The 13187-nt window shown below is 42.9% G+C and overlaps 1 protein-coding gene across 1 annotated transcript; it reads left to right on the top strand.

The window, feature by feature from the left end:
- Positions 1-4705: 4705 nt before the first annotated feature.
- LOC124132934 lies at positions 4706-7985 on the top strand. Its single transcript, XM_046497115.2, has 2 exons — positions 4706-5460; positions 6138-7985. Exons 1-2 carry the CDS (start codon positions 5445-5447, stop codon positions 6728-6730), a joined length of 609 nt encoding a protein of 202 aa, XP_046353071.2. The 5' UTR covers positions 4706-5444; the 3' UTR covers positions 6731-7985.
- The last annotated feature ends 5202 nt before the right edge of the window (positions 7986-13187 follow it).

Raw genomic sequence — 13187 nt, 5'->3', positions numbered from 1 at the left:
GCAAGATGGGGCTGGACATGCAGAACAAGTCGTGGTGGTATCACTCATTTCCAGTGATCTGTTCATCTTCACTGCATTTTGCCGTTTGCTCCCAATGGAATTTGTTTTGTAGGAAAGTCGTGACTAGTTATTCTCTTGCCTTGGCTTTCTATAATTACCCAAGCCATCACTTGGACGTTCAAGGTTTCATAAGCTGAATGAACATGAGTATGAAGGTCGAGGGGATGACACACATGCTAAACTCGTAATATCCCTTGAACGCCTTAGTTTATACATGCGATTAGTTAATATTTATAAAGGTATTTTTCTGCTAGTCGTCAACAAGATGGCAACTGCATGGCAAGAACCATGGACAGATTGTATGACGCTTATCGAATCCTAGAAATGAATCTGTAACAAAACCTGCTGGATGTATGCCTTTATGAACACCTTATAATTGACAGGTGCTATTTTGCCTCAACAAACAACACATCCGTGTTAAAACTCCTCGATGTACAACACACTCATGTAAGCACAATTCATAGTATAAACACTGACGTTTACATACTTCAGTATAAAACATAATTTGGTCAGCACAACTCGATGTACAACACACTCTCGTTAACCCGCCTGAATGTAAAACACACGCACGTCAGCATCCCTAAGATTTACAACTCTGTCATGATCATGCCACTGCGTCAAGGCACCAGAAGATCCTCACCAGAATGCCATCAAACTTGACAAAGCCACAATTCTCATCAGTATCACAGTCTGATACAATGTCCACGAGGCAGTGGACCAGTGAAGATCCTGGGTAGAATAGGTCTTCAGTAACCCATGCTTGTCGTAAGAGGCGACTAACGGGATCGGGTGGTTAGGCTCGTTGATGCATGTCCCAATTGCGTGGATCGATGCTCATGATGTCAATCACTGGAGTGTCTGGTCCAGACTCGATTATTTACAGACCGCCGTCATATAGCTGGAATATTGCTGAGTGCGGCGTTAAACAACAAACCAACCAACCAACCAACCCAATTGCATGGATCGCTGCTCATGATGTCAGTCACTGGATTGTCTGGTGCAGACTCGATTATTTACAGACCACCGTCATATAGCTCGAATATTGCTGAGTGCGGTATTAAACAACAAACAAATAAACAAACAAAAGTCAAGTTGGACACATGGACCCTTGTACCTAGCACGTAATGGTAGACCAGGCACAAACACCAACATTTTATCACTGAAATTCCTCTCTTGTGACTTCTCTCCTGTTCTGATTAGATATGACTTTTTTGTCATAGTGTACTTTCATTTTGTCCTGAGATTATTTTATATGATTCCTAGCAACTCACAAGCTTGATAAAAAGCCATGCCTGGAATGATACACATACTCCAACAAAGTCCTTTCAGAGCTATCATTGACCCAATGCTCCTTCAAGTGATTGAAAGGTCCATGAACAGTGTGGCCAAAGACAAGCTAAGGACACCTACACTGACTCCAAAACAGCAAACAACAACAAATAAATGCCTTCACCCCAATCCTTCTCAGTCTCAAAACAGTAAATCCTCATCATATGAACTTCTCTTTGGCTCCCTGAGATTCGGGATGAGAGGCACTAGACTTAAACTGAGTTATGCCTAACTGTTGCATAGCTTGTTGCAAAACCAACCATAGTGAAGAACTTTATCTAGATAATCACCTGAGCCATAAGTTTCCATAAAGTGATAGCTCTTTGAAAGCACACATGAAAGTAAGCATGGACTGATTACCTGACCTAGTTTTAAGAAAATGACCACGCAATCAATGATGGCCCTACCGGCATGTGTTTCAAGGTTGCTGCTGAGATATCCTGATTAGATCTGCCAATCATTGGACATATGTGGAAGGGTTTGCAAATTTCAGCCACGTCATGCCGCAAATTAGGCCAAAGAAATCACCTAGAATTTTGTCACAAGTTTTGTTCACCCCAAATTAGTTTCTTGTGGCAAACTCAAAATATGTTTTTCCATATAAATTGGAAGAACAATTTGAAGAAAACATCTCATTCATTATCAGTAGGGACAGCTGGTGACCTCGATTTCGTTATCAAACCACTACCCTTTAAAAAACAGCAAACTGGAACCTCGTCAGCTACTTCTAAAGAAAGTGGTGACATTTCAGTGCAGATACATAGTATTTCTTGCAAGGGGCTATGCTTTTGAAAAATTCAATGCAAGTGTTATGCACTTTCGGCGTATTTACTTGTTTACTCTCGGCCTATTTACTTGTGTTTATGTCGAAATTACAAGAATGCCCACCACAGTTGTACCTTCAAGTTTACCCTCGGCGTAAGTTCACAGTTGTGAGGTCACATGAAAATGGTCGCCGCCTCCTCTCACTGAACAATCTATGACATACACACTCAAACATACACATACACAAACAAACACACACAAAAACACATACACATACACACACAGACACAGGCAAACACACACATATTCACACACATACAAACAGACACAAACACACACACACATAAACAGATACACACACAAACACACACACAAAGGCACACATGCAAACACATAAACTCACACATATGTACACATAAACACATACAAACACACACACAATTACACGCATACACATATAAACATACATACACACACAAACACACGACACGCACACACATAAACACATACAAACACACACAATTACACGCATACACATATAAACATACATACACACACAAACACACGCACGCACACACACATACATAAACACACACATACAAACACACGCAAACACACGCATATACATTCAAACAAACACACACATACGAACTCACACATATACATGCATGCAGACATAAACACATACACACACTCACATACACACACAAACACACACATGCACAAACACACAAAGACACACACACAAACACATAAATACACACATATACACACATACCCACACTCAAACATACACACATACATAAACACAACTACACACATACAAACAAACACACACACACACATGGCATAGTGTTGACAAACAAAATTACAATCAGGGTTAGATAGTTGCATACTTTTTCATTGCAAAAACAACATGAATCATTACAGTCTCATAAACAAATGTCTCTTTCTCATGTACAAATGTCATCTTGACCTACACAACCAGCCAACTTTATATCAGATAAACCTTGACCCGCCTGCGTTCCTCACCTGATATACAGGACAACTGCCGTCTATCCTACATTCCGGCAAACAATGTCGTTCTCAACAGCCAAGATGTCACTCTGTGTGGCAATCATAGTTTATATGTTGTGCCTAGTCACTGGTCAGTATCAAGTGACAATCTTTCAGGATTTCGTCCTCAAAGGAGGACGGAAGACGTTTGATCCTGATCGCTGGAACGGCAAGATGGGGTTTGATAAGCCCAGTATCATCCAGTACGTGAAGAAAACTGGTGCCAGGGCTGCACGCTGGAACAAAGGAGATATTGGAGCCTTTGAGAAGGTAGATGGTGTGGTCATATTAAGTGTTCTGCTGCTGGTAGGGCAAGACATGCTTACCCTTTTCGCGAACACCCGTTGTTATCATTGATTTGTAGTGATCCATTCATTTAATCTTCACCGCAATTTTGCCTTTTTCCCCCAATGGAACATGTTTTGTGGGAAAATCGAGACCGGTTATTCGTTAGTGTTGATGTTATATATTTACCCGAGTAAGTACTGGGACGTACAAGCTTTTATAACCTGAATAAACACGAGGATGAAGATCGAGGTGTTGATACAAACGTTGAATTTTGTGATCGAGTTTATTTTTACAAATCGTTATTTGTGTGCTAGGATCATGGACAGATATTGTTCATATATCACTGCAACTCTTATCGAATCCTAGCAATGGATTTGAAAAAGATTAAAAAAAAAAAAGAATGCCTTTACAGCCCCATATAATAAAAAAAATGTACATATTTTATTTTGCCCCTACATACAACACATCCTCGACAACAAACATCAACGTACAACATACTAACGTTAGTAGACATCGATGTACAACACACGTCAAAACACCTTGATATGCAACACACTCCAGCACAAATTGATGTACAGCACATGCTAACACACCTCGATGTACAACACACTGACGTTGGTAATACTCATGTACAGCATACTGGCGGTGATACACATCGATGACCAACACAATCAGTGTCAGGACACCGTACAACACACGTAACACTCCTCATGCTGGTACACCTCGATGTACAACACACACACGTCAGCACACCTCAATGTACAACGCACTGACGTCAGCACACCTCAATGTACAACACACGCACACGTCAGCACATTACGATGTACAACAGAAACACACACACACACACACACACACACACACGTCAGCACACCTCGATGTTCAACACTCACACACGTCAGCACGCCTCGATGTACAACACACACACACACACACATGTCAGCACACCTCGATGTTCAACACTCACACACGTCAGCACGCCTCGATGTTCAACACACACGTCAGCACACCTCGATGTACAACACACACACACGTCAGCACACCTCGATGTACAACACACACACACACACAAACACACACACATGTCAGCACACCTCAATGTTCAAGACACACACACGTCAGCCCCCCCCCCCCCCCCCCCCCCCCCCCGATGTAAAGCACACACACCTGTCAGCACGCCTCGATGTACAACACACACACACACACACACACACACACACACACACATGTCAGCACGCCTCGATGTTCAACACTCACGTCAGCAGACATCGATGTACAACACACACACACGTCAGCACGCCTCGATGTAGAACACACACACACACACACACACGTTAGCACACCTCGATGTTTAACACTCACGTCAGCACACCTCGATGTACAACACAAGCACACACACACACACACACGTCAGCACACCTCAATGTACAACACACGCACACGTCAGCACACTTCGATGTACAACACAAACACACACACACACACACACGTCAGCACTCCTCATATTACAACACACACACACGTCAGCCCCCCGATGTACAGCACACACACGCGTCAGCACACCTCAATGTGCAACGCACTGACGTCAGCACACCTCAACGTATAGCACAGACGTCAGCAGACCTCGAGGAACAACACAATGTAGCATACCTCGGTGAACAACACACTCACCGAAGTACACATCGATGAACGACACATTCACATTGGTACACCTCGACGTACAACACACACGTCAGCACACCCCGACGTACAACACACTCACGTTAGCATCCCTATGAGTTACAACAATGTCATGATCATGACACTGTGTGAAGGCACCACAAGATCCTCACCGGAAGGGTTATGCTGATCCAGCTTACTTCCGGAATGCAAGCTTCCAGCAGAACATAGTTTCTATATATTCTGCCAACAGAGATGGATACGGACGAACCCCGGGGAGAGAAATCATGATGGATCTTAGAGGTCAGATCAGTTTTAACCTTGATGACATTCTGAAAAATTTTAATTTCCATACAGCTTTTAACGATGCAAAAGCTGCATTTGCTTTTACACATCATTCCCATGAAATAGAAAGACCAAAAATGAAAATGATAATATCTATTATATCGTCATGCATAATTTGTTTGAGAGAACATAAGAATACTCATCTTAAGACAGTGTAGCTGATGGTTCGCTTGTGAACATTCAGCTTGTGTTTTCGAAGTAGTTACTAATGTTTGACAGAAATTAAAAGGTCTGGGAGACAAACTATGCTTGTCTGTGTCCCATAGAACGATTAATCAAACTCATTCTAGAATGATTTAGCAAGTCTCAACCGCCTTTTACCATGCATTTTGTACATATAATCTTCTTAACAAGACTAAATCCGGCACTAAACGTTAGTCTATAACAAGCCAAGGAATCATTTTCAAGTGGTCAAGATATGACATTGACGTTCATGCAGGAGAGATTCTCATTGAACCACAACCAGTGGCCCGAACTCGAGATATAACACAGCCAATAGTATAATGTAACAGGAAATAAAGACAGAAAAAAGGCCTCAAGAAATGTTAGCAATATTAAATCTGTTGGGATACTTTTAGATACTTAATGAACACCATAGTTAAATGCATTAAATTTTATTTATGTATCTCCCCTAGCCGATGCCTGGCCACACTGGATGGACACATCTCAACACAAAGGCCACTTCCCTAACAACGTGGATGCCGCTGCTGATATGGCTGCCATGTTGCTAAAGGCCGTCCATGATGGAACCAAGGTTGACACACCGCCATACTTTGAACCAATCAGCGAAGTCGACGGTATGTGGAAATACAACGTTAACTGGACACAGATTACTGACTACCACAAAGCCGCCAATGCAAAGGTCAAGGCTACTCTACCACACGTTAAAGTTGGAGGTCCGGCATATTCCGGTGCCATTGGTCAGCTGGACAAACACGACTTTAAGGTTTGGGAAAATATCAAGGAGTTTTTGGACATGGCGGTCAAACACCTTGACTTCATTTCCTTTCACCCTTTCAGCCATATGCACATCACAGGAGAATCCTACTACTTCTCAGGTTCGAATGAAGCCCGCTTTGTTGGGATAATAGATCTAATTGAAAGTTATGCCCATTCGAAAACAGGTAAAGATATTCCCATCATCTGTTCAGCCTTTGGTTTGGGGTCTATCATAGGTGTGAATATGCAGAAGCCTAACCCACTGATGCAGAAATGTTTACCATGCTGAATCATCGTGGAGTGGTCGACAGAGCTGTGGCGTTCTTGCTTGGACAAAGAGAAAGTTTTGGGCAAGCCAGCATTGATTACAGTCTCTTGGACACCAACAACCACGAGAGAAAAACAGCCGAGGCGTATCACTTCTGGCAGGTGCTTTCAAATCGCATGACGTATCTGCGAACAGACAGTCAATTCCATGGAGCTGAGAGACTCGTGGCATCGCATGCTTTAGTGGATCCAACTTCAAAGAGGGTTGTACTTCTTCTGCATAACTTTGACACGCACCCGACCCAGGTCAAGGTCAAGTTTGATCACGGATGGATGAATCCGTCTACGGCAGTGATGTCCTGTGTCCACTTGAACTCCCACAAGGTTACAATACGGGACAAGGAATCAAACGTCCACCTCAACAACAGAGTCGTCAGCCTGCCGACTGAGGCAAGCTGCTATCTTAAATTCCAAACTGCCTTCAACTTTGCTCACAGCAAGACGATCACGGAAACTGTCCACTACGGACAAGATGTTGCTAAACCAATACAGAACAACGTTGTCACCACCAGCATCAATCTTGGCCATATGAGCAATATCCAGTACGCGTATCTGCGAGTCTGCATTAGCCTCGGTGACAAGACCGGCAATCCAAAACCAACATCGGTGCAGCTTAACGGCAATTCCCTCAACTCATTTTATTTCCTACATCGGCAAAACAACGGTAAATACGAGACAATATGTATGACGATGCAATATCTAGTTCCAGTCTCGTTCCTGAAGCAGAACCAGAACGTGGCCAAGTACCACTTTGCCCAATCGGGAAGGGCGGATGTCAAGTGTTGCTCTTGTTGTCGGAACTCTCTGATCAGACAGTCTGTATCTTTAAGTTCGCGTACATACAGAATACAATGCACAGTACAATGTTTGTTATAGTATTATGATAGTACGGGTGACCAAGACGTCAAAGGTGTTGCAATTCGCCATGCAGAGTTGCTTCCATTAGGCTAACAATTAACCTTTGATCGTGGAAGAATTCCAGATTCACCCTGATTATGTTTCATAAAGCTAACGCGTGATAATACTTTATAATGCTTTGTGATAAGTATAGATTTCTTAATAGGCTTTAACATGTGCTGATTCAAGGAGCGGGTTAACCCCAAACGAGGTCTTTGCTATGGTTAACATCACTGACATGTCTACCCATAAATCAGACAACTTCCATGGTCAAGTGGCAGAGCGTCCGCCTGGAGAGCGGAAGGTCCGGGGTTTAATACCCGGCCGCAACATACCAAAAGACGTTAGAGATTTAGTATTTGTTGTTACCCTTTCTTGGGCTCGGCATTAAGGGGCTGAAACTGGTCGGCTCAGAGTCAGTATACTGTGTCTGAGTGGGGTATTCATGTAAAACTGAGGCATGGTATCTTAGTGAGCTAGCACTATAAATCGGCATAAATCCGGACGAGTACAAGCAGACACACACACACACACACACACACACACACACACACACACACGTTTCATGCACGTCACTATATAAGTGCAATAATATTGTACGCGACATAAAACCCAATTTCACCTCACTTCACCTACCCATAAATCCTTGCATTGCCAGACTGCGGCGTTAATCAACAAATAAACAAACAAACTATGTTCTATGTTTATGACTACGTTTTCTCATGGCACCCTGTAACATAATCGAGACGGGGCCAGACAATCCAGTACAGGATCAGTATAGGCAACTGACGACCAGTGCTCTGTTCAACAAAGCAACCTCAGCGCTACAACTATCGCAAGCCTATGCTAAACATGGCAATTACGATCACCTTAGGGATAAACGTACCTTGTAAGACGGGGTCCTAGTCTAATCTTCAGTCCCCATGGAGTGGTTGCGAATGATTTCAGGGTATTTTGACCAGTTAGAATGGAGATATACTGCACCAAATAATTGAGGACAGTTTTAACACAGACACAGTGAAGAAGCTGAAGTGTATTGCCCCCATACAACATATGGCGATCACCTTAGTGTGTAGTACAGTACAGCGATTTGCTGTCACATTTTCCTGAACCACAACCAAGTCAGATCTCGAGGTGTAGGATATGCCCTCCAACCACACACACACACACACACACACACACACACACACACACACACACACACAAACACACACACTACCGCCACTGAAAACTGAAATTGTCGAATTCACGTACACAATTGCAATGTGGGGCTAAACTCTCACGTTGTCTCCCATCTTGCCGGTGAAGAAGAAATCGTAATTCATTGCTTAACCACACTCGTCTCCAGTTTCTCAGATTCTGGTATGTAAGGCTGTAAGGTATGGCACCAACGCAAGCGTCTCTGTCGATGGATCTGTTTAAAAAAAGGGACGATATCGATAACTGGTCTTCTGGGTCGGATTCCAGCCTCGCGAAGATGGTTCCTGACAGTCTGGTCCGATATCCTCCTCAAACCAGGGATGCGTCCTGCAGTCTCCGGAGCTGTGGCATTGCGATGACGTAGGTGGAACAGTCGAATATCGCGATCCTGTGCAGGGGTAACCCTTGGTCGGCCGGTTTTCGGACGGTCTGCAGTGGCCGGCAAGAAAGGCGGCAAGTGGTGTTGTGGAAGACGTTGAAGAGTCGTGCAACAGAAGACATTTTGCATACGTCCTATGGCGATGTTCCGATGTGTGCATTTACATTAATATCAACTCTATTCCAAACGCCAAGAAATGAGCTTTTTCGTGTCGTTGTGGGACAAAGCTCACCTGTTTGTAGCCTCCACGTGCAATTGGACGACACTAAACACAGCTTTCATTGGTCGTCGGTATCGAATGAAAGGAAATAGAGGACTAGGTGAAATTTGTTTGTGACGTAAAGTGCTCTTGCCAAAATAAACAGCAGAGCAGAGCACAACGTTTACTTTTAAGATCTTATAAAAAATTAGCGTTAAATAATTACTCTAGATCGGCACAGTTCATGAGGACATTACGCATGCGCACATATAACCGGATATCATACAGATCTGCAATTGTGCCATATTTGGGGGCCTCTGCCTGTTGGCTAAAAGCACTAAAAGTGCTGAGCATGCACATTTTGCCCTCGATACTTGAAATGGATGTAATATTTAGAGCGCTAATGACCAAGGTCACTTGTAAATATAGCCGTTCGCAGTCATCTGACTGTTGATTCTTACACGGATTATAACCACGTGATCAAAACTCAATGGTGATGTTTATCGCTTCGAAAATGGACATTTCTTGAAAAGCGCACTTTCCAATGTTTACTGCAAGTAATAGTACTTATAGGCGGAATGGTTTGTTTTCACTTTATAAGTATTGAAACTCAAAACTTAATACTTAGAACCTAGGACGTTAAGGGTCAAAGGGAGACTACTCTTCAAACCTCAGAGGCCAGACTTTGTTGATAATTTTAACTTTATATCATCTTTATTAAAGTCACGAACGTGATCCGAAAAAAAACATTAACGTCCTTGCACATCAACATTAATGATATTAAAACACAAAACAGTGTCGAATTACGAGTTTCTGTACCCGAATTTTCATGTGAAATATGTGAGGTGGGTGTTGGAAAATCCAAAATGGCTGTTACTGACGGTATACAGTCTCATATTAGGTCAGTATCAACCATCTTGGATTTTAACGGACGGTATATGGGCTCATGTGGGATCAGTAGTTCTGCTCTCTGACTGGTCAATCTCACTTTGAGGAATAATAATATCACATATGCAGTTAGCTTCGTTAATTATACATCCCGATAATTCGTTATTCCGTTTCACGTGGCAAGGACTTTTAAGTAAAAGCAGCGATGGAAGGCTTGCTCATGGGCCAATGATGTCGAAAACATATTTGTTTCTTTGTTTGTTGTTTGATGCTGCACTCAGCAATATTTCAGCTGTTTGATGTCGGTCTGTAAGTAATCGAGTCTGGACCAGACAATCCATTGATTGACATCATGAGCATCGATCCACGCAATTGGGAAACGATGACATGCATCAACCAAGTCAGCGAGCCTGACCACTCGATCCCGGTAGTCGCCTCGTATGACAAGCATAGTCGCCATTTACGGCAAGCATGGGTTGCTGAAGACCTATTCTACCCCGGATCTTCACTGGTCTTCAGTTTAGAAGGAACAGTGACAGCACAATTTAGCGTTGTGCCAGTCGAATCAGATTCGAAAAGGTTTGGCAACGAATTGATCCACTGTATTTATCATTAGCGTGAATGAGTTTGATTTAGGGGATCGTTGAACATCATTTATCAAAATTGATATTGACCGAAGCAGCTCTAAAGTCTCGACAATAGTTGCTTTCGTCAGTTAGGTTTTATCAATTCACATTTAAAATAACTGAGCATTTCCTTAGCGCTGCTATCCAGTTGAGAAAACTGCTCGAAAGCGCTTGCAGGAAACTCTAACACTGATGGAGTTCTACTGCAAGTAAGTGTGTTCCTTAAGAGGTAGGCCTTCAGTCTGCGCTGGAAGCTGCCCAGTTCTTGGGAACTTCTGATGTCAAGTGGTAGGCTGTTCCATAACATTGGAGCTGCTCGTGCAAAGCAGCGATCACCAAATCTGCTTGTTCGTGACGTGGATATGCACAGTAATTTGTGATCACCTGAACGCAGATTGCGTCTAGGTTCATACTCACAAATCATGTTCTTGATATATGCTGGTGCAGCACCGTGTCTTGATTTGAAGATCAATGTGAAGACCTTGTACTTGATACGGTCCACCACCTTTAGCCAGTGAAGGTCCTTTAATATTGGTGTCACGTGATCTCGTCTTTTGATCTTAGTGACTAGCCGTGCAGGGCAGTTCTGGATGCGCTGGAGCTTTGGAGCTTTGGAGCTTTGGAGATGTTATGGTAGGCCAAGAAGCAAAGCATTACAATAGTCAAGATGTGAAGATTGTATGTTCAATGAATCACGGTCGATTTGGAAAAGAACAGAAATACATAGAATGAGTATACTGGTGTTGCAGATGCACAACCAAATGACCAATCTCCCCATTGGCCCATGGTCATGGTATGGAGTGATTTAATTAATACCCCCAAAAGATACACATTGTATTTCTTCAAATAGTCACTAAATCGGTGTTGATGTGGTTTTATGCGTCCCGCGTTAGGTTTTATAACACGAGCTGGAGGCGAGGGGGGACGCCGTAATCCTGCTGCAACGAATTTAACTTACCGAAATGATTTAATATAACATTGTAAAATAATTCAAATTAATTCCAAATTGATAGAAAACAACTATTCGATTAAACTGAGGTCAGCTTCACTTGTCATCCACTGGCTCGGAAAAAGCTAGCGGCGTTTTGCTTTGAAGCGGGGTATAAAGGATTTATTCTGTCTATAAAAAATGCACCATCAGACTGTAGTGCTCGTGGTGGGGTATAAAAGATTGATTCCCCCGCAAAGAAATGTATTCCCAAGGCGGGTTACACAGTATTTTATCAAGATCTCGTGGACCAATCAGATCTCATCATTCTGACAACGGAGTATATTGGTGTTGAAGATGACAGACAAATGACCAGTCTCTCCATTACCCCACGGTATGTACTAATTTAATTAACAGCAAATAAAGATAAAAATTGTATTTCTTCAAATATTCACTAAATAGGTGTTAATGCAGAACACATGAAAATTCACATGGGGCCTCGAGTTAAAAGACAGTCAGTAAGTGGAAATCCTTCAACAACGCGTTTGTGGGGAGGCCATGAGTTATTTTCTGTGAATTGGTCTCCACTGATAATAGCCACTAGAGTTCACTGATAATAGCCACTAGAGTTATCTCCCTTCAAGTGTTCACGCTGCACAGGGCAGTTCACGAGGCGCTGTATGATTCCATTATTTGAACTTGGAGGTCTTGTCCCTAGGTCGATGAATACTTATCTCACCTTTCATTAAAATATTAGCTGATTGGTTAAGGAGCGAGCAATTATTTTCCCTGAAGCCCGCTCATGTGCACCGCTGAGAAGTCAATCGGAACTCACCTTAGGTAACTTGCTTAGGTAACTTGTCCTTGGTTGTAGATCGAAAAGTGGGTGAGGGAATTGGGTTTTACCTGTATCTGTCCAAACAGACCGCCCTTTAAATCATAGGACCCGTGAAGATCCGGGGTAGAATAGGTCTTCAGCAACCCATGCTTGCTGTAAAAGGCGACTACGCTTGTCGTCAGTGGCGACTAACAGGATCGGGTGGTCAGACTCGCTGACTCGGTTGATGCATGTCATCGTGTCCCAATGGCGTGAATCTATGCTCATGATGTCAATCACTGGATTGTCTCGATTATTACCACACCGCCTTCATACAGCTGGAATATTACTGAGTGCGGCGTTTAACTTCGTACATATATCCAGGAAGATATGTTATAACGAAGTCGGTGTGCAGGGAGAAATGTTATAACGATGTCGGCGTGCAGGATGAGACTTTATAACGAAATCGAAAGCAGGGAGAGATG

Source organism: Haliotis rufescens, unplaced genomic scaffold (assembly GCF_023055435.1).
Source record: "Haliotis rufescens isolate VD_foot unplaced genomic scaffold, xgHalRufe1.0.p SCAF_18, whole genome shotgun sequence".
Lineage (NCBI taxonomy): Eukaryota > Metazoa > Mollusca > Gastropoda > Lepetellida > Haliotidae > Haliotis > Haliotis rufescens.
This window is presented reverse-complemented; position numbering and strand designations above follow the sequence as displayed.